Source organism: Macrosteles quadrilineatus, unplaced genomic scaffold, assembly GCF_028750875.1.
Source record: "Macrosteles quadrilineatus isolate MER2022 unplaced genomic scaffold, UCM_ALF_1.0 Scaffold_3__2_contigs__length_128488019, whole genome shotgun sequence".
Classification (NCBI taxonomy): Eukaryota; Metazoa; Arthropoda; class Insecta; order Hemiptera; family Cicadellidae; genus Macrosteles; species Macrosteles quadrilineatus.
Window position 1 is genome coordinate 69,327,544 of NW_026542596.1, and position 21,177 is coordinate 69,348,720.

General features: G+C 32.7%; 1 protein-coding gene across 1 annotated transcript in view; it reads left to right on the forward strand.

Moving 5' to 3' along the window:
• The window catches only part of LOC128989284 (uncharacterized), a 192,895-nt gene that overhangs the window by 151,341 nt on the left and 20,377 nt on the right, over nucleotides 1-21,177 (forward strand). The window contains exons 3-4 of the mRNA XM_054411163.1: nucleotides 20,394-20,495; nucleotides 20,974-21,102. Of these exons, the coding sequence (XP_054267138.1) occupies nucleotides 20,394-20,495; nucleotides 20,974-21,102 (231 nt within the window). The remainder of the gene's footprint in view (nucleotides 1-20,393; nucleotides 20,496-20,973; nucleotides 21,103-21,177) is intronic.

Here is a 21,177-nt window from a genome sequence, read left to right on the forward strand (position 1 = left end):
GCAGAATTGGGGGCTCTTAACAGACGAAGAACACATCTTGTGTGCGTGTGGTATGCTGTTCAGGATCCCGGCCATCTGCTGATCTGTCCACGCCTAGACCAGTCTTGCACATTAGATGATCTTTTACAAGCGAATGACAAAGCCATATCGGTAGCTAATTTTTGGAAAAACGAAGTCTGACGGGAATCCGCCCCACTGGGTCTCAAAGTTTCAATGTAATCTTTATGGAAGCAGTATTTGACACATAAACAAAGACATATGATCAGCTGTTGACTTTTGAATGCAGTAGATAAATAAATAGCTGATAGCATTATGCCACAAATATTAGAACATAAACGGTGGTATGGATCATAAATATAATCAAATGAAGACACTAGCTTGAGGTCCGTGACGTAGGAAGTGGTGAAGGAAGTAGTAAAGGTGAGCAGTCTGGAGTGTGGAAACTGTTTAAGACGATTAGATTTAGGTAGGTATCTGCATTCCTAACATTTTATAGGAAGCGAGGAAAACGGGTCCGTGATGTAGGAAGTGGTGAAGGAAGTAGATTTAGGTAGGTATCTGCATTCCTAAAATTCTATGGGAAGGGAGGAAAACGGGTCCGTGACGTAGGAAGTGGTGAAGGAAGTAGTCAAGGCGAGCTGTCTGGAGTGTGGGAACTGTTTATGACGATTAGATTAAGGTATCCGCATTCCTAAAATTCTATGGGAAGGGAGGGAAACAGGTCCGCGACGTAGGAAGTGGTGAAGGAAGTAGTCAAGGCGAGCTGTGCGGAGTGTGGGAACTGTTTATGACAATTAGATTAAGGTATCTGCATTCCTAAAATTATATGGGAAAGGAGGGAAACAGGTCCGCGACGTAGGAAGTGGTGAAGAAAGTATTAAGGGCGAGCTGTTTGGGGTATGGGATCTGCTTATGACCATTAGATTAAGGTATTTGCAATCCTAAAATGCTATGGAAAGGGAGGAAAACAGGTCCGCGACGTAGGAGGTGGTGAAGGAAATAGTTAAGGTGAGCTGTCCAGAGTGTGGAAACTGTTTATGACTATTAGATTAAGGTATCTACAATCTTAAAATGCTATGGAAAGGGAGGAAAACAGGTCCGCGATGTACGAGGTGGTGAAGGAAGTAGTCAAGGCGAGCTGTCCGGAGTGTGGGAACTATTTAAGATGATTAGATTAAGGTATCTGCAATCCTTAAATCCTATGGAAAGGGAGGGAATCAGGTCCGTGACGTAGGAAGTGGTGAAGGCGAGTTGTCCGGAGTGTGAAATCTGTTTATGACCAATAGATTAAGGTATTTGCAATCCAATAATGCTAAAGGAAGGGAGGTAAACAGGTCCGTGACGGAGGAAGAGATGAAGGAAGTAGTAAAGGCGAGTTTTTCGGAGTGTAGGAACTGTTTATGACGATTAGATTAAGGTATCTTGGTATCTACAATCTTAAAATTTAATGGGAAGAGAGGGAAACAGGTCTGCGACGTAAGAAGAGGTGAAGGAGCAAGGTAAGGTGAAGGGTAGGTAAGGTGAGCAGTGTGGAGTTAGGGAACTGGAAACCGTTTGTAGCAGTTAGATTAATGTATCTGCAATGCTGAAATGCTTTGAGAAGGGATGGAAGCATGCCCACAACATAGAAAATGGTGAAAGAAGTAGTAAAGGCTAGCAGTGCGGAGTGTGGGCAATGTTTGTGGCAATTAGGTTAATGTTTCTAAAATACTAAAATGCCATGGAAAGTGATGAAAACAGGTCCACGATGTAGGAAGTGGCTTAGGAAGTAATAAAGTATGAACATATTGTGAGAACCGTCTGTGGCAGTTAGAATAATGTATCTTCAATCCTAAAATGCTATGAGAAGGGAAGGAAACAGGCCCCACGACGTAGGATGGGGTGAAGGAAGTATTAAAGGCTGGCAGTGCAGATTGAGTGAACCGTTTGGGCAGTTATATAAATGTATCTAATACTTAAAATGCTATGATAAGGGAAGGAAACAGGTCTATGACGTAGGGAATGGTGAAGGAAGTAGTAAGGCTTGCAGTGCAGAGTGTGGGAACTGTCTTTGGCAATTACATTAATGTATCTGCAATCCTAAAATGCTATGGGAGGGAAACAGGTCCACGACGTAGGGTGTGGTGAAGGAAGTAGTAAAGGTGGGCAGTGTTGAGTGTGGGAATGGATAAATGTATCTGCAATGCTAGAATGCTATGGGAAGAGACTGGTTAAAATGATTATGAAGCACGAATCGTTACATATTTCGATACGTATTCAATCGTTTACAATATAAATTTACAACTGAGTTGACAAAAGCTGAGTTTTACTCCATAGAGGCTAAAAACAAATTTTATTCCTTAAAGAGTAAAAAAGCTACTTTAGACCGGCAACGCATGCATCAATGACGACTGTTTTTACTGCAGTATGACAAAAACAATATAATATGAACCCTTGATGACTCCGCTCAATTTTGTGGATGCATCAGCAAACACCCCCTAGTAATTTACTTAAAGTGACATAACCCTGGCAAGTGGTTTCTAAAAATATTTTTTGTTGCTGACCAAGTTGCAGTCATAATAGCTGCTACAGCTCACAATAAGTCATTAAGTTAGTTTGACTTACTAAAAAATGTTGTGTATTCAACAGAAATTAGTACTTATGACTGTTTATGCACGAGATTAGTTTATGAAGCTACTGCCTGCTCCCGCTCCCGCAGGGAAAATTTTTCCAAATTGTGCAAGCAATAGTGGTAGCGGTCGGTCAACAGCAAACAGAGTGGGGGACACAGTCTTTCAACCTTTGACTGAATCCAGAAGACAATGCATGTGCCCATAGGTAGGTTGGCCAAGTTGGCAGTTCTGTCTGCAGCCGCATGCTGACATGCATAAACAGTCTCTTTGGATGTAGTTGCAAAACGCTCTCTCAAACCACTGCTTCGATTTTCAACTACACATCAGTCAAATTAGGATTCGCAGCGGGAGGAAAACCGCTACCATTCCCGCTCTTTGTGCAGAAACAGTCTCGTTTAACTCAATGGTGTTGAAAACAGCTAACCGCTCCCGCTCTCCGTTTATAAACGGGGCCTTAGATCAGCCGTCACTATAACGATTTTTAAATAAATACAGGTGGTAACTTTAACATGGGGATAGAATCTGGTTGTATTAATAGTAAATAGTAAAAAGTAATACACTAAGTTGTTTCCATTTTAAGCTATCTACGCTATGTCTACGCTATGAATGTTAGGAATTTGTATGCTTTAGGCAAAAGTTAAAACAAACAAAAAACTGAAAAACCCCATAACACTCTGTTTTACTATCATCTAACAACCTATTTAATAAATCAAATCAAATCAATCTTTATTCCAAGAAACCAATGTACACAAATCATACAATCAACTATCAAACATTGATAGAAGGACACTACCTATGTGCATATCTTAACCCATGTGTAATCTATGTAGCTTTGTTGCTGACTAATATCAGCTGTTTCATTACCCAGAATCATTTATTTAAAACCCAATGATCAGGAACACCTGAGTCAATTATTACTCAATCCAGTTTAGTAAATAGATCCAAAAATAAAAATAAAATAGATGGAGTAATTATGTTCAGTGATAAATTATATTTTCTATTCAATTTGTTATTAGCTCAGTACAAAACAAACAAATTAGCCAAGTGTCATCAAAATATATTGCTAAACAAGTAAAATACCTACTAATTTTTACTTATCCTCCATAAGAATAACATGGGGATTTTATAATTTATACATTTTTAAATTTTCTCTGAAGCTAATGATCGTATAAAACACTTAAAAATACTAAATTATTTGTTGTTAAAAGGTCTTAAAAATGGTTTGAAGATAAATCAACAAAACTTATGTATTGAGGATCAAATAGGAAAAAACAATTTTCTACCCCATAAGAACCCTTATGAAACTTTGTTATTTCCATGGGCTGATCATAGGGAGGGTGAAAAAGTCTCTTTTCTACTCAATCGTTATTAGCTTAGTACAAAACAATTGAATAAGCCAAGTATGATCAAAATATATCGCTAAACAACGAAACTACAATAATTTACAATATTCTCCATAAGAATAACATGGGAAATTTAAATTTACAATTTTTTGAACTTTCTTTGTTACTAATAACCGTACAAAAACACTTTGATATATTAAGTTATTTGTTTTTTTAAGCTCATTAAAATGGTTTAGAGAGAAATTGGGAAATTTTGTATTTTGAGGGTAAAAAATGAGAAAAACCATTTTTTACCCCAAAACCCCTTATGAAACTCTATTTCCATGGGCTGATCATTGGGAGGGTGATAGAGTGTATTTTCTACTCAATCGTTATTAGCTTAGTTAAAAACAAATGAATAAGCCAAGTGTGATCAAAATATTTCGCTAACCAACCAAAATACAACAATTTACAATATTCTCCATAAGAATAACATGGGAAATTTAAATTTACTATTTTTTGAACTTTCTCCGATACCAATGACCGTACAAAAACACTTTGATATACTAAGTTATTTGTTTTTTTAAGCTCTTTAAAATGGTTTAGAGAGAAATTGGAAAATTTTGTGTTTTGAGGGTCAAAAATGAGAAAAACCATTTTTTACTCTATAAAACCCCATGTAAAACCCTGTTCCCATGGTCCGATCATGCTGGTTCGCGAACTCATTCAAGTTTATCATGCTTTATAGGTTCATGCCAAATTTCATTAAAATCAGACCAAAATTACTCGAGTTATCGCGTTCACGGACACATATATATATATATAAATCTATATATATATATATATATATACCTATATATATATATATACATATATAAAAATTTGAACGAATAGTGTTTTTGACCTCAGGAGACATCAAAATGAAAAAGTAAATTGGTCCCAGTTCTAGGTCTTACCATGCCACCTACGGTAATAGCGTATTCCCTATAGGGGAAATTCGCTAAAATGTATATAAGTCTATTTTTAAACACTTAGAGTATTTTGAACAGTCACCAAGGAACTTAAAATGTATATAAATCTATTTTTAAACACTTAGAGTATTTTGAACAGTCACTAAGGAACTTAAAATGTATATAAGTCTATTTTAAAAAACTTAGCCAAATTCACTCATGAGGGGGACTTTGAGTCAAAAGTTTGCACAAGTTATTATTTAAAAACTTAGCCAAACTTCACGCACTGGGGAACTTTGAGTCAAAATGTGTACAAGTTATTATTAAAAAACTTAGCCGAATTATACTCACTATATAATTTTGTCAAGTCCCTTTTAACGTAGGTAACATAGTCTTCTCTATAACTAATACTCACTCTGTATATATGTAGACTCAGCATTCTGAATTGCTAAAAAGTATTTTTATTTAAGATTTTGGATTTAGTTTTGATTTAGAAAATTACAATTGCCAAATCTTATTGTATGAAATTGTTTTGAATATTAAAATTTAAAATTTTGATTTAAATTATTATTTCCCATTAATTGAAATTGTCTAAAATGTAATTTCCACCATATAGAACATGCTAACTTAGTTTTTTTAGTTACATGTCAACTGTGTGCTGCTTCTCTATCCAAAAAAGTAACTTATTTTGTTATTACTATTTTTAAGTGAGTCAAAAATATATACAAGTTATTTTTTAAAACTTAGCCAAATTTACTCACGGGGGGAACTTTGAGTCAAAAGTGTGCACAAGTTATTATTTAAAAACTTAGCCAAACTCACTCACGGGGGGACTTTGAGTCAAAAGTGTGCACAAGTTATTATTTAAAAACATAGCCAAATTTTATGCACCGGGGGACTTTGAGTCTAAAGTGTGTACAAGTTATTATTTAAAAACTTAGCTGAACTATACTATATAATTTTGTCAAGTCCCCTTTAAAATAGGTAACACTCACTCTGTATATATGTAGACTCAGCAATCTGAATTGCTAAAAAGTATTTTTTATTTAAGATTTTGAATTTAGTTTTGATTTAGAAAATTACAATTGCCAAATCTTATTGTATGAAATTGTTTTGAATATTAAAATTTAAAATTCTAATTCAAATTATTATTTCTCATTAATTGAAATTGTCAAAATGTAATTTCTACTATATAGAAGATGCCAACCTATTTTTTAATTACATATATAAAAATGAAGACTACATGTCAACATTGTTTTGCATCGCTCTCCAAAAAAAGCAACCTGATTCGCCACTACAAGGTAATACATAAAATGAAGGTGAAACTGTGCAAAGTTTGTGATATAATCTGTGATAATAACATGGCTCTAAAATTTCATATATTACAAACTCATAAGACTTGTAATTTCTGTAAAAGAAATGTTGTTGGTCATTTTAAAAGACACATCAATTCTTGTAACAAATGTCCATATACAATGATTAAATTTGTTGGTGAATCGATTAAAACTGAACTTAAAAGTACTCTTCAGTCTTGTCCTCTACCGATAAAATGGACTTTAGTAAGGAGAATCAAATTTGTAAAATATACAATAGATCAAAATGGAAAATTAGTTAATGAGAAAGAATGTATTGCAGATTTTAGAAGCCTTACTACCTTAACCATTGAGAAGAGAGATTTAAAGCCTCAAATTGAAAATGCTCTTTTAAAGATTGACGCTTCCATACACAAATATCAAGCCGAAGGCAGTGGATGGATTTATGACCATACTAAATATTGGCAGTTGCACGTTTACAAGTATAAGCCCCTAACTCCAAAGTCATATATCCCCACACCAAAAAGTATTAAATTGACAAAAGCAGTTTTAAATATAAAGAATGCTGATAATAAATGCTTCCTTTGGTCAATTTTAGCAGCTTTACATCCAAGGAATGCTAAACATGCTGAAAGGGTATCGAAATATGCACCCTATGAAAATCAGTTAAATATGACAAACATAAAGTATCCTGTTAAAATATCTGATATAGATAAATTTGAAAGACAAAATAATATAAGTGTTAATGTATTTGGAGTTGAAGACCAAAAATTTATATATCCATTAAGAAGAACCAAACTGAATAGTAATGCTCACATAGATCTATTATTATTACTACAAGGTCGTAAATCACATTACTGTTTAATTCGTGATTTTGATAGGTTAATGCTACGGTCTACGAAACAAGACCACAAGAAGTATTTTTGCAAGTTTTGTTTACAACATTTTTACACCAAAGATAAATTAGAACGTCATATAACATATTGTAAGAACTTTGATGCACAAAGAGTGGAAATGTCTAAACAAGATACATTACAATTTAAAAATTATAAATATCAACTTAAAGCCCCATTTGTGATTTATGCTGATTTTGAGTGCTTTATAAACTCCAATATACATATTCCATCGGGATTTGCATTTGTCGTAGTAAAAGATTCTAAGATTATTTCTGAAGAGTTATATAGTGGTGCAAATGTTATGGATGTGTTTTTTGAAAGATTATTTGAGACTTATGATTTTATTAAAAGTCAAATGGCGATATATATTCCCCTTGTAATGACTCCTGAGCAAGAGGCATCTTTCCAAAACTCAACACATTGTCATATTTGTGAAAAGCCTCTATATTTTGATAGGGTACGAGAACATTGTCATTCAAATGGCCAATACCGTGGAGCTGCCCACAATGATTGTAATTTAAACTATAAAGTAACAAAGAAAATACCAGTATTCTTCCATAACTTGAAAAATTACGATGGACATTTAATAATGCAACACTTGGGAAAATATAATCGTAAATTAAATTGCATAGCCAAAGATATGGAAAAGTACATTTCATTCTCTGTTGATGATTTAGTATTTTTAGATTCCTATAACTTTCTGTCCCTTCCATTATACAAATTAGCTTCCAATTTAAATACATTTAGATTTATAGACAATCCACTACTACAACGCAAAGGCGTATTTCCCTATGAATATATGACAGGACCAGATAAGTTTGCAGAGTCTCTACCTCCAATTGAAAAATTTTACAGTACTTTAACTAAAGAACATATCTCTCCCATCGAATATGAACATGCAAAACATATCTGGACCCATTTTAATATACATAATTTACAAGAATATCATGATTTATATCTTAAAACAGATGTATTGCTACTGGCTGATGTGTTTGAGACATTTAGAGACCTGTGTTTAAAGGATTACAAACTTGACCCCGTACACATGTATTCACTTCCAGGACTAACATGGGAAGCCTGTCTTAGAATGACTGGCATAAAATTACAATTATTTCAAGATATTGACATGCATTTGTTCATAGAAAGTGCAATCAGAGGAGGAGTCAGTATGATTTCCACACGTTACGCTAAAGCCAATAATAGATATATGGGTGAACATTATGACCCCAAACAAGAGAGTGTGTATTTAGTATATTTAGATTGTAACTCGCTATACTCCACAGCTATGTGTGAGACACTACCCGTGGATGGATTTCGTTGGACGAATGAGATAGACTACAAAATATACAAAAACAATCAAAATGATGAGTTTGGATACATTTTAGAAGTTGATTTAAAATATGATAAAAGCTTACATGATTTACATAATGACTATCCATTAGCACCTGAGAAAATGAATGGCAAATTAATACCTAATTTAAATGACAAAACTAAATATATTTTACATTATAAAGCATTACAAAAATATGAAGAATTGGGTTTGATTGTTACAAAATACCATAGAATTTTAAAATTTAGACAGTCTAAATGGCTTGCGCCCTATATTAATTTTAATATTGAAAAACGCAAATGTGCTGAAAATGATTTTGAAAAAGACTTTTACAAATTGTTAAATAATAGTCTCTTTGGTCGAACAATTATGAACCAACGCAAGTTTCGTGATATATATCTCAAGGATGAGTCACTATTAACTAAATATGTCACTAATCCAAGGTTCGACTGTAGCAAAAAGTTCGATAACAATTTACATGCTATACATTTAAATAAATTAGTTGTAAAGTTTAATAAGCCGATATATTTAGGAATGACCATTTTAGATATCAGTAAAGTAATAATGTATGATTTCCACTATAATTATATGTCAAAATTTAAGAACAAAAGATTTCTTATGACAGATACAGATTCTTTAATGTATTCTATAGTTACAGAGGACTTTTACAAGGAAATAGAATGTGACTTGCACTTTTTTGATACCTCTGGATATAGTAAAGACCATTTCTTATACTCTGATAAAAATAAAAAAGTCACTGGCAAGTTTAAAGACGAATTAGATGGTCATATTATGTATGAATATTGTGGTTTAAGACCAAAGTTATATTCTTATATTCCTCTAAAATGGTTATATGAAGAAGACAAGCAAGCTTTAGAGGTCAAAAAAGCTAAAGGAGCTGATGGTGCTACAGTTAAACATCTCCTCAGACATCAACATTATTTAAACTGTCTTGCAACTGGGCAAGATTATTATGAAAATGTGACAAGAATTAAATCTACAAATCATCATCTTCAAACCTTAACTATGAATAAGAAAGTACTATCGTTTGACGATGACAAGAGGTTTATTCTGGAAGATGGCATCAATACTCTTGCGTTTGGTCATTATAAAATTGATCAAACATAAATCTATATTTGCCATTATTCTTTGACCTTTCTTTGTCTATTACAAAAAAGCCATATTTAGTTTTATCCCAACATTGATGACAGAGATTTCTAAATTGGTTAAATGAAAAGTCATTACCAACATGATTGTTATATACATGTTTTAAATTTAAATCATCTTGTTTAAATAATATTAGGAAATTTACATTATCACGTAAATGTTTATGTACTTTGCTGTAAGATTGACACAAGTAAAAACAGTTAATATTTTTATGTCGACCCATTGAAAAAAATTGTGTAATATTTTGACTATTTATGTCATCAAATACAACAACTGACTGTGATTTTACATCATTTGGTGTGATTTCACAGTCAGTAAACGTGTGTAATTTCACTTCGTCACACAAACTAAATATTTCAATTATTTTTTTATATTTTTCTTGTTCTAAAGATTTAGATATTAAATATAAGTTTGTAAATTTTAATCCTTCCTTTTTCACAATTAAATTGTAAATTACAACCGTCTTCCCACTTCCACTTGGACCACAAATAACACATCGAATATTGGTAGGAAATAGACCCAACTTCTTTGGTATATTTTCCTTAGTATGTACTATTTTAAATTTATGTTTTTGTTGAATAAAAGACATTTTTTATATAATAAAAATGGTGAAAAATAATAAGAAAACATGTAAAAAGGGCAAAGGTTTATTCTTAAAGCCTTACAGGGGTCGAGGGTTATTGAATACTCTTATAAATAATCTTCCATTTTCACTTCACATACCATCATATCGGTACTGTGGACCTGGAACGAATATACGTCAAAATTTAGCCAAAAATGTACCTCCAAAAAATAAGCTAGACTCTTATTGTAAAGAGCATGACATATTCTACATGAATAATCCCGATACTGCTGCTCGGAACAAAGCAGACATGAGATTAGCAGACTTAGCTTGGACTAGAGTAACGGCAAATGACGCAAATCTTGCTGAAAGAGCTGCAGCTTATGCGGTGACAAATTTGATGAAGGCAAAAGCAAAAATGGGAATGGGATTAAAATTTAATAAAAAAGATGGACAACTACCAGCTGTTAGAGGCCGCAAAAGACGTGCCTCACTTCCGGGGGGTGTACCTAAAAAACGAGCTAAAAAATCTAACACCAAAAGTAAAAGAGTGCGGAATAGTTAATTTAGACAGTTCATCTGGCACACATTGGACAGCATATCGTAAAAATAAAGATATTGTAATTTATTTTGACCCATTTGGAATCCAACCTCCAAAAGAAGTAATTAAATATTTTGAGGGACATAAAATATTCTATACAACCGATCAAATACAAGATTTAAATAGTTCTATTTGTGGAATTTTATGTTTATCATTCATAAAAAATTTTTGTTTATAAAAATGGATTCATTTACTATAACATTTTCGGGTACAGAGCCAGAGCTAAAGTCAGTGTTCTTTCCTCCCATAGAATTAAATGATGATTATGTAATTGGATTAGTAGATTTTCAAAGTTATAATTCTATATTTAATGTAAAAAAACCACTTAATACTTTAACATATTACAAAGTAGAGAAAAAAACATTACCAAAGGGAGAGATCTTAGTTGATGATTTAAACCAGTTATTAGATGGTAAACTTAAAGTTATAATACATAAGAATGGAGAAGCATTAATTAATACTAAAGTCAAACTTTTATTCAAAGGGCTTATTCCAAAATTAAATCAACTTAAAGGCAACAAATTAACCATTGAAGAAGGTGATGATGTTTTCTATTATGACCACAAAGCTCCAGTTACAATAGAAATTTCTGAAGGAACATATGAGGTGGTTGAGCTTGCAAAGGAAATTCAAAAGCAAATCCCAGACTTTTTCCTTACAGCTAATAATAAAACTATGAAAGCGACATTACTTTCTAGCCACGTGTTTGATTTTACAAAACCATGTTTAGGGTCTGTTTTATTGGGATTTAAAGGTGTTTCTACTCCTGGTGTTCAGTTTGAATCTACAAATAAAATAAACATTAATAATGTAAATGTGATTAGAGTAAAATGTAATATTGCAAACGGGTCCTATTTAAACGGAAACAAATCACACACCATACATAGCTTTTATCCAGAAGCTCCTCCTGGCTACAAAATTATTGAAGTTCCAAGAAATATTATATATTTTCCTGTAAATAAGAGAAGTTTAGATGTTGTCAGTATTACATTTGCCGATCAGCATGACAAGGCAATTGACTTTAATGGAGAAGAAACTACAATTACTTGTCATATAAAAAAGATATGAGAATTTATAAGAATTTATCTATAAGTGTACAAAATGCTAGGTTCCTACGATCAATAGGACTAAAGTTAAAATTTTCTATTAATAAAAATGGAAGATTTTCTAGACGTTACAGGGAAATCCCAATTCGACGATAGTGTGGTTAAAATTACAAATCACTCCTATGTTCCCCACAACACTTTGGCAATAAATAATTCTGATGAAATTCGAATATGTATTAATAATCAAGATTTGCTAACTCTCCCATGTAGGAGTTATCTGTATATTAAGGGAGAAATTGAAAATCATGATAAAGGTCATTTTATAAATAATGCATTTGCGTTCTTATTTGATGAAATTAGATATGAAGTCGCAGGTAAAGAAATAGACATTGTAAGAAACCCAGGAATTTCTAGTCTTATGAAAATATTGAGCTCTTACAATAAAACTACTAAATTGTCAAATGTGGCATTTGATTCTGACACGAATTTAAAAGAGTTCCATAAAGGTGGCAAGTTTAGTACATGTTTGCCATTAGAGCTGTTAATGGGTGTGTTCGAGGATTTTAATAAGGTATTAGTAAATGTCAAACAAGAATTGGTGTTGAAAAGATCCAAAAATGATTTGAATTGTATATTAACAACCACTAGTGCTCCAGCCAGTGGGGCTGCTGATACAATTCCTAAAATTACACTTAACTCAATTCAATGGGTAATGCCACATGTGATACCATCAGATGGGGAGAAGTTACAATTACAAAAGATGTTACTGCAAAATAAAAATTTGCAAATTGCATTTAGAAGCTTAGAGTTGCATGAACTTCCATCATATCCCAATACTACAAGACATACATGGTCAGTAAAGACATCTTCAAGTTTGGAGAAGCCTAGGTATATTATATTTGGTTTCCAAACAGCTAGGGATAATAGTGCACGAAAAAGAACTGATGAATTTGATCACTGTAAGTTAAAAAATCTCAAAGTATTTCTAAACTCTGAATATTATCCTTATAGTGATTTAAATCTCGACTTTGAAAATGGAGATGTCTCTAAAGCTTATGAGATGTTTATGAGGTTTAGAGAGACTTACTATAATACTATCCCAGATCCTATGATTAGTAGGGCTGAGTTTATGAAGAAATATCCACTAATTGTAATAGACTGTTCTAGACAGAACGAAACTGTGAAGGAAGGAATTGTTGATATTAAATTAGAGATTGAAACTGCAGAAAATGTGCCAGCAAATACATCTGCATATTGTTTGATAATACATGATAAAGTGTTTGAGTACAATCCTTTGTCAAATGAGATAAATAAAATGTAAATAAAAGATGAAAAACATTCAACAAGAATTGGTTGACTCTGCAAATCAAATACGAGAGAAATATAGAGCTTTAAAACGTGGCAAGTTTCTAGAGGCTGAAGAGAGGTTCCAAACATTCCAACCTTTAATAGAGCCATTACAAGAATTAAAAAAAATCGCCAAAACAGAGAGGCCTCGAATGGAGATTCTCCCAATGACTCCATCTAGAATACCAATAATACCAAGATTACAACCATTACAACAATCTACTCCACAGAAATTAGATTTTGGTCTTTTAGCATCAGACTATTTAGGAAATTACCTCAGTAAAAGTAGTATGACAGACACTACATATGGTATTAGACGAGAAGCAAATAATTTTTTTATTGGAAATAAGGAAGTTGATATTGCCAATGATGATGTTACAATTGCAAATAAAACCTACAAGGGGACAAAAGGTTTGTGGAAATTGTTAACTTTAAAAGAACCTGAGGATTATACTCCGGCTGATTTGCAAAATTATAAAGAAATTTTGGAAGCTACAAATGGACATTTAAAGAGTTACAAAGATGGTGCACCAATTTCAAGTAATAGACATACTAAATATCTTAATATAATTAAACCTCTTTTTAAATCTGTTGGTGAAGGTTTGAGACAAGTGACTGGTAAGAAAATAGACTATATTTATTGGGATGATCCTAATGAGCTTGTAGATAGGTTAAGACTTCTTTGGCTAAGTCGCCAAGCCGGTAACTCAGGAGTGGATAATGAAATAGATTCCATTATTGAGGAATTGAGAGAAAGTGGAATTATTTATTAAATAAAAATATGTTTATAGATAAATTTTATCGTTTATATAATCCATATAATAAGCCTGCAGAACCCAGGGCTAGTAGTGAACCTACTTTAAATTTACAAGACGATAGTTGGAATGGTTTAAACCGTAAACTTGGTAATGTTAAAGATGGGGAGTTTGTAGATGATGTATCAACTTTGGGACAGACATTAACTAGAAAAGGTGATGTCTTCTTACAAGGTAAAACTAAATATGAGTTTTTAGAATCCAAGAATAAAAATTGGAATGCTAAAAAACGGAAAATTACTAATGTGGAAAAGGGTGAAAGTTTAGATGATGTGCCCACTTTACAACAGACTTTAATACGAAAAGAAGATGGTAAATTTGTACAAGACAATAATAATTATGAATTTTTAGAATCAGAGAATGGTGTTTGGAATGCGAAGAAACAGAAAATTAGTAATTTGATGGAAGGTACAGATAGTAAAGATGCTGTGAATGTTTCACAAGTTCCAAAAATGGAAGCAGGCTATTGGAGTTTTAATAGTAAAAGGTTAGTACGTGTTAAACCTGCCATTGATGACACTGACTGTGTTATAAAAGAACAGACTATAACTTTTGATAAAAAAGAAAAATGTTGGGATGCCAAAAAACAATTCATAAGAAATCTACCAGAGGGGGAACATTTGGATGATATTTGTCTAATGTCACAATCTATGCATTATGATGGATCAAAATTTGTATATGGAGAAAAAAAATTTAATTTGATGGAATATAATCCTGATTTATTAGTTGCTGACCCCACATCTTTGAGTGGATTTAAGTATATAGATAATAGACCATATATACCAGAAAACTATGTATTTAAAAGAATGGAAGATAATCTATTGATTGGGGCTAATGGTGATGTATTTAGAGTTACAGGAAAGGATGATGTTATAAAAAATGAATGAAATTGCATACGAACTTCATAAACCTGCAAGAAAGAATTTCATTAGAAGGTCTTTCAAAGTATTAGGTATAAATGAAACCGTACAAATAGATTTAATTGATATGCAAAACTATGCTAGAGAAAATTCTGGCAATAAATATATTTTAACTTTAATAGATACATTTTCTAAAAAAGCTTATGCTGCTCCACTAAAGAATAAGACAGGGTTAGTGGTTACAGAAGCCATTAAAACCATTCTACCAAAGGGGATTAAAAACATTCAATCTGACAATGGAAAAGAATTTTTTAATCAATATTTTAGCAAACTAATGAAAAAATTAAATATTAATCACTATCACACATTTTCTACAACTAAGGCTGCAATTGTGGAGAGGTTTCAGAGAACTTTAAAGAATTGGTTATATAGGGAATTTAGTGCTCAGGGGAGTTATAAATGGTTGGATTTACTTCCAAAGTTAATTCGAAAATATAATAATAAAGTGCATAGATCTATAGGAATGAAGCCTAACCAAGTAAATGTTAAGAATAGTAAATATGTACATGAGAGGTTGACTTCTAAAGTAGAGCAAGTTAAAAAGCCAAGATATAAGGTAGGTGATAGCGTAAGGATTTCCAAGTATAAACATGTTTTTAGTAAAGGTTATACTCCAAATTGGACAGGGGAACTATTTACAATAGCAGAAGTTAAGAATACAAAGCCTGTGACTTATATCTTGAAAGATGAAAATGGCAATATAATCAGGGGAGGCTTCTATACAGAGGAGTTGTTAAAGACCAAGTATAAGGACATGTATTTGGTAGAGAAGATAATTAGGAAAAAAGGTGATTCGTTGTATGTCAAATGGCTTGGGTTCCCAAGTAGCCAGAACTCATGGATTTCCACTAAGGATGTCCAAGGGAGCACGTCATAAGCCGGGAGCATGCCCGAGTTCACGCACAAACCTCACATGATTTTGAAAATATACATGGGAATGGATGTGGATTTGAAATTTTAATAGAGTTTGAACATTTATATAGGCTTGTATTGGACGAGATCCAGGTCTTTTAAAAAAGTGGCCAAAAAATGAGCCATATTCCAGACGTGATTTTTAGTATTAACAAAAGTAGAAAATTTATATAGGGGTGTATAGGTCGAGAGCTGGGTCTTTAAAAAAAGTGGCCAAAAAAAGCTCTTCCATTTTTTTCTCATTTTCCCCCTATAAAAAGTGCCCTAAAAGTGCCTCTAAAACGCCGAAAGTGGGGTCATATTGTCCTATTATATCTACTAGCTTACAAACAACATCTTCAATTTCTATTAGAATAAATAATTTATTACAAAACTTACCGAACTGTTTAAAAATTCATCCAACGCACTAGCGAAGAAAATATTTGCCTTGCGGCAGAATATTTCTGCCTTCCCCACTGCAGATGTGTTAAAGTTAATTGCAATAATATATACGCTACCTTTGAATGTTCTCGTCCAAATTTTCGAATCTTTGATATGAATTTACATTAACTATTTTAAAGTAACAGGACAAGACTTGTTGTGTAACTCTTTAATTAATAAATGAGATTAATATAAAAAATTGCTCTCGATCTCCTAATCAATCTGTCTTGTAATAACAGACAAAAAATTTATTTTTTGTCAATCAGTAAAATCCTTTATTGTCCTCCCTATTTAACCCATTTTTACGATTGAGGTGCAATTTTAAAGCTTGTGATCAAGCGACCCCATTGAGCCTATAATTTGAATCTTACTATGCTGTAGTGTATTCAATACCGTTTATGTTTCAAAATAAAATGTAATGTAATTGACAGACCAAATCTTTGTTTAGTTTTGGTTTACAGACTAGGCTGTCATTTGACAACTTCTAAAGCCAAAACAAAGGTTGTTTGTGTTTCGTTGTCATTGCAAATAAAACAAAACAACAGGTTTAAGGCCTTCAGGCAACCACTGTTGTTGACGAACAGCGTATTGTGTTGAACAACAATTCCTATTTTAAATAAATCCCTTAGACGTTTTTGGCCATGCTTAATTATATGTTGTATTAATTTCTTACTAGTTTAATTACTTGGGTAAAATGCTATTGTAAATTTACAAATGCCTCGAACAATATTGTGGTGCTAATCAGTCGTTTACATTTACATACAGCCAGTACATTCTAATCACCCTAAACAACGTAAGGACCAACATCTCTAGTCTTGCATTGAGAGAAGACCAACATGATCACAATACAAGGTCAAAATCCAACCTTGATATCCCTTTCTGCAGACTAAACAAAAAAAGGACAGCTTTCCTATGTTGGCAATTAGGATGTACAACCGACTGCCACTGTACTTTAAAAACCTTGAGGCCTCAGTTTTCAAAAACGAACTGAGGGAGTGGCTACTGGCAAGACCCTTGTACTCCTTAGATGAGTTTTATAAAATTTGCGTCTAACCTGCTGCCAAACTTGTAAATATGTATATATATATTATTATTATTTTTATTTTGACTCAGTCTATCCAGCAAGAGCTGGTCAACGACGTCGAGGGAGTAAGTAAGTAAGTAAGTAAGTAAGTAAGTTTAGTGAACGAAAGGAATTGTTGAAAACAAAAAGTCATGGTTATTGGGTTGTTTGAATTACATTTGTTGAGATGGAAACTACTGCATTGATATTTGAAAAGTATCATTTAATTTTTTATGAATAAACTAGCTGTACCCGCGGGCTTTGCCCCGTTTAACTTCTTAATTTTCAAGATTATCTCGTTCGCGTGGCTCAATCACGTCCTGGTTGAAGTTTGTTCGCTACGCTCACTCACCTTTAGGTTGGAGCTCGTTCGCTGCGCTCACTTGCCTTCAGGTTAGCTTGTTCGCTACGCTAACTCGCCTCCAGGTTGAAGTTCGTTCGCTACGCTCACTCACCTTTTGGTTGCAAATTAGCTGTTGTCATAAATGTAAAAGAAATAATAGTGCTGCACCCTGTTGGTAATCCTTGTAACTTTAATGCTATTGAACATCATAGAACAGAACCAACTTGTTTAATTGAAACAGCTGTTAAGATTCAATAATTCCATTTCTCATAAGGTTAACATGGGAAACTCCAGAGCCACTGGGGCGGAGCCCGAAAGGATTTTTGAAATAAGAATATGCCTATATGTTAATCGGGAATGTGAGCTATCATCATGCCAAATTTCAGCCCAATCCGACCAGTATTTTTCGCGTTCACTTGTCACAAACATACATCCATACATCCATACATCCATACATCCAAACTTTCTCATTTATAATATTATATATATAATATAGTACGAAGTACGATTAGTACGATAGTAGGATTGTGATTGCACAGAATGACTAGCTGATAAACAACCTTGTTACAGTATATTTATTATCAATGAGCTGTAACAGAGCTCTTGAGCTCATTACACACTGAATGCTAACAGAATTGAAAGTCGTCAATATAAATCTGTTAAAGCAGTTTAAGTGTGTCTACATATATGTTATGTATTACCAATCCATTAGTTTGATTGCTATGAAACTTTGGGAAATCGTTAATAATGTTTAGGGAAGTTTAATAATGTCTTATTCTAGATTCAACATCAACTTAGAACTAACTCTGTCCCAGGGCTCTTCACGATAGCTCCGTATTAAACATACAACAATGATGTGTTGACCTGTTTGTCAAATTTTGTTTCCTCTGCACAGAACCCTCCAGAAATCTTTGCTTGAATTTGAATTTTAATATTTTCAAAGGCTTATTTTGATGTCACACGACATAGAAATGTCCCCACAATACATTGAGAGCTTCCCATCGCTGTTCCTTTTGTTTACAATAAAGTTAACAGTTGCCTGTTTTTTTGTTATTTTTTTAGTTAAGCTCTGTTATTGTTTTTTTTTTATTTCTAAGTTATTTTTTATAAGAGAGATCCTAACAAAATAACAGCTTCTCCATTTCATAAACAACTCTTTATAACACAGCTTGAACCTTTTATTTTTTTACATTACAAAAATCTTAAAATCTTTATTGCACAGTAAAAAATGGTTAAAATGCAATATAAAACAACTTATATGCAGAGTTTGAATTTAATACTCGTGTTTTCAGTTTATAATTCAATAATACTCATTCCATGTTCTGAAGTTGCCTCACCATCATCACACCAATGGGAGAGTTTTTGTGATCAACTAAACACATTTCTGTTGATTGAGGCTGGACAACGCGACTTTGGGTCTGACAAAACCTAACAAATCAGTGAGGGCGGTTGATGACTACCCTTAGGCTTCTACTCCCTCCCCCCTCTGTTTACGTCCCCCCCCCCCCCACATTCACTAACAAATTTAATCTTTGATTCCCAATCTGAATGTAGGTTGTGGGATTATCTAACAGATTACGTTATAATAAAATAAAAATAAAACAATATTTTTAGGGTTCAGATTCCAGTCCCAAAAACTTAGTTTTCAATCGTCGTGATGGAGAATATCCTTAATAATTTGTTAGATAGTGTAAACTCGCCATCAAAAAAGCGAAATTCACAAATTGAATATGGGATTGTTTAAAAGAATGGTTTGGAAAAATCCTTTATATATTACCTCATTCTTTTACTGCTGTTAAGTTTTTAGTTTTCTTCACTCCATGGTCTAAAAATGATAACAAGTCAATTTATTAAACCAAACTCATTCAATTATGTTCACTATACCTTCGCCAAATTTACGAGTCTGCTTTAATAAGATCCCACCAAAATAGTTTGGATTTTTTTTTAAAAGTTCAAGATTTTACCAATAATATTTTATGTTATCAAAAAGAAGTGTGGGAGGATATCTTTAGCAGTCTTGAAACTTAAAAGCCTTGCTATTGAATGGTTTTGATGACAAGTTCAGTTAATAAACGTCAACTTTGCTTCAGAGACATCTCTTATATTATTTTCTCTCTTAATTGAATCTTCTGATAACTAATTGGTATAATTGGTGAAGTTTTCCTTCCTTTTCTTTTTGGGAACAGGGTTTGTTAAAGAGTGCAGCATTTTGATCTCTACAGAAAGAATGAGCAATTTACAAATATAATATTTTACAATCCCTCTTAAAAGTTATTTAAAAAACCCCACTACTAGCTAATTAACTAAAAATGAAGTAGCTAATAAACCACATGATTTAGTAGCAACGTAGCTGTTATAACGTAGTTAAGAGTAAATGTATCATTTTAAATACCAAAAATGTAGTACACAACCTATTTATTTTTTTTTTTTTTTATTACTATAAATATATTATTGTTTGATAAGTTTACTCGGCAAATGATTGTATAGCTTTAGACCTCTAGGCCACATCACATAAAGAACTTTTTTGAATATAGGATAACTGTACAGGTTTTTGTTTCTAGTGATGTACTATTTTTTTTTACTGTTTGAAATCTTTCTTACTTTCATGAACATAATCAATCTTGAAAAAAACAGGTTGGAATGTGGAATGATTTCGTATTATTATTTTTCTGGTGGTTAATTAAGCATAGGAAAACTAGATACCCTCTAAAAATGAAATCTTTCCCATATTTATATTGCACAGTACGTATTTAATTAAGATGGCTTTGTTTCAGATTGCCTTCACTTGCAGTTGTATCGAGACAGCAAAGACCGCTACAAGCAAGGCCAGACCAAAGCCTCCCTCTCCCTTCAACATTTTCTGGGAGTTTACTCCGGTAATTATTTAACAATTTTCTATTATTATTACTATTCATACACCTACTTCCATCGGCTGACTTATCTGTTTTTAATCATCGAGCTCAATCCATAAAGCGACTTCTGGTTTTAAAATAGTCAAGGAAAAAGGTAAAAACTAATCATTTTGTTAACGCATATTTTAACAAGATTATACTCAAAATCTCTATTTCAATTTATTAATTTACCCAAATGTAATGTTAATTTAAATGTATTATGTTTTTATTACCAATCATTAATTAAATTTATTGGAAGAGTCGTCTAGAAAAGGTTTTTTCTTGTAAGAGTCTAGTTCATCATGTAGAATGTAGACAAAAGCCTTTGGTGATTTTATAAAGTGTGAATCCAGTCATCCAAACACTAACCAACTTCACTCAAAAACTGTACTTAACCAAACCCAGATTACTGTTCATTTTATGTTATGTAGGTACTTTAAAGAATGCTTGTTTTGTTTTGCAGGTTTTACGCTGGACAAAGAGTCCAACACGATCGCTATCATTTGTCAAGATGTAACCGTAGTTCTAGCCTTTGACACTAGAGAAAGACTCATCCAATGGCAGGTCAAGATAGCTAACAATTTGGGTGAAGGTAGTGAATCATACACTCTTACTGTATCTTTTGTTTATTTATGGTTTGGTTTTTCTAGTTAGAGCTCAATAACCT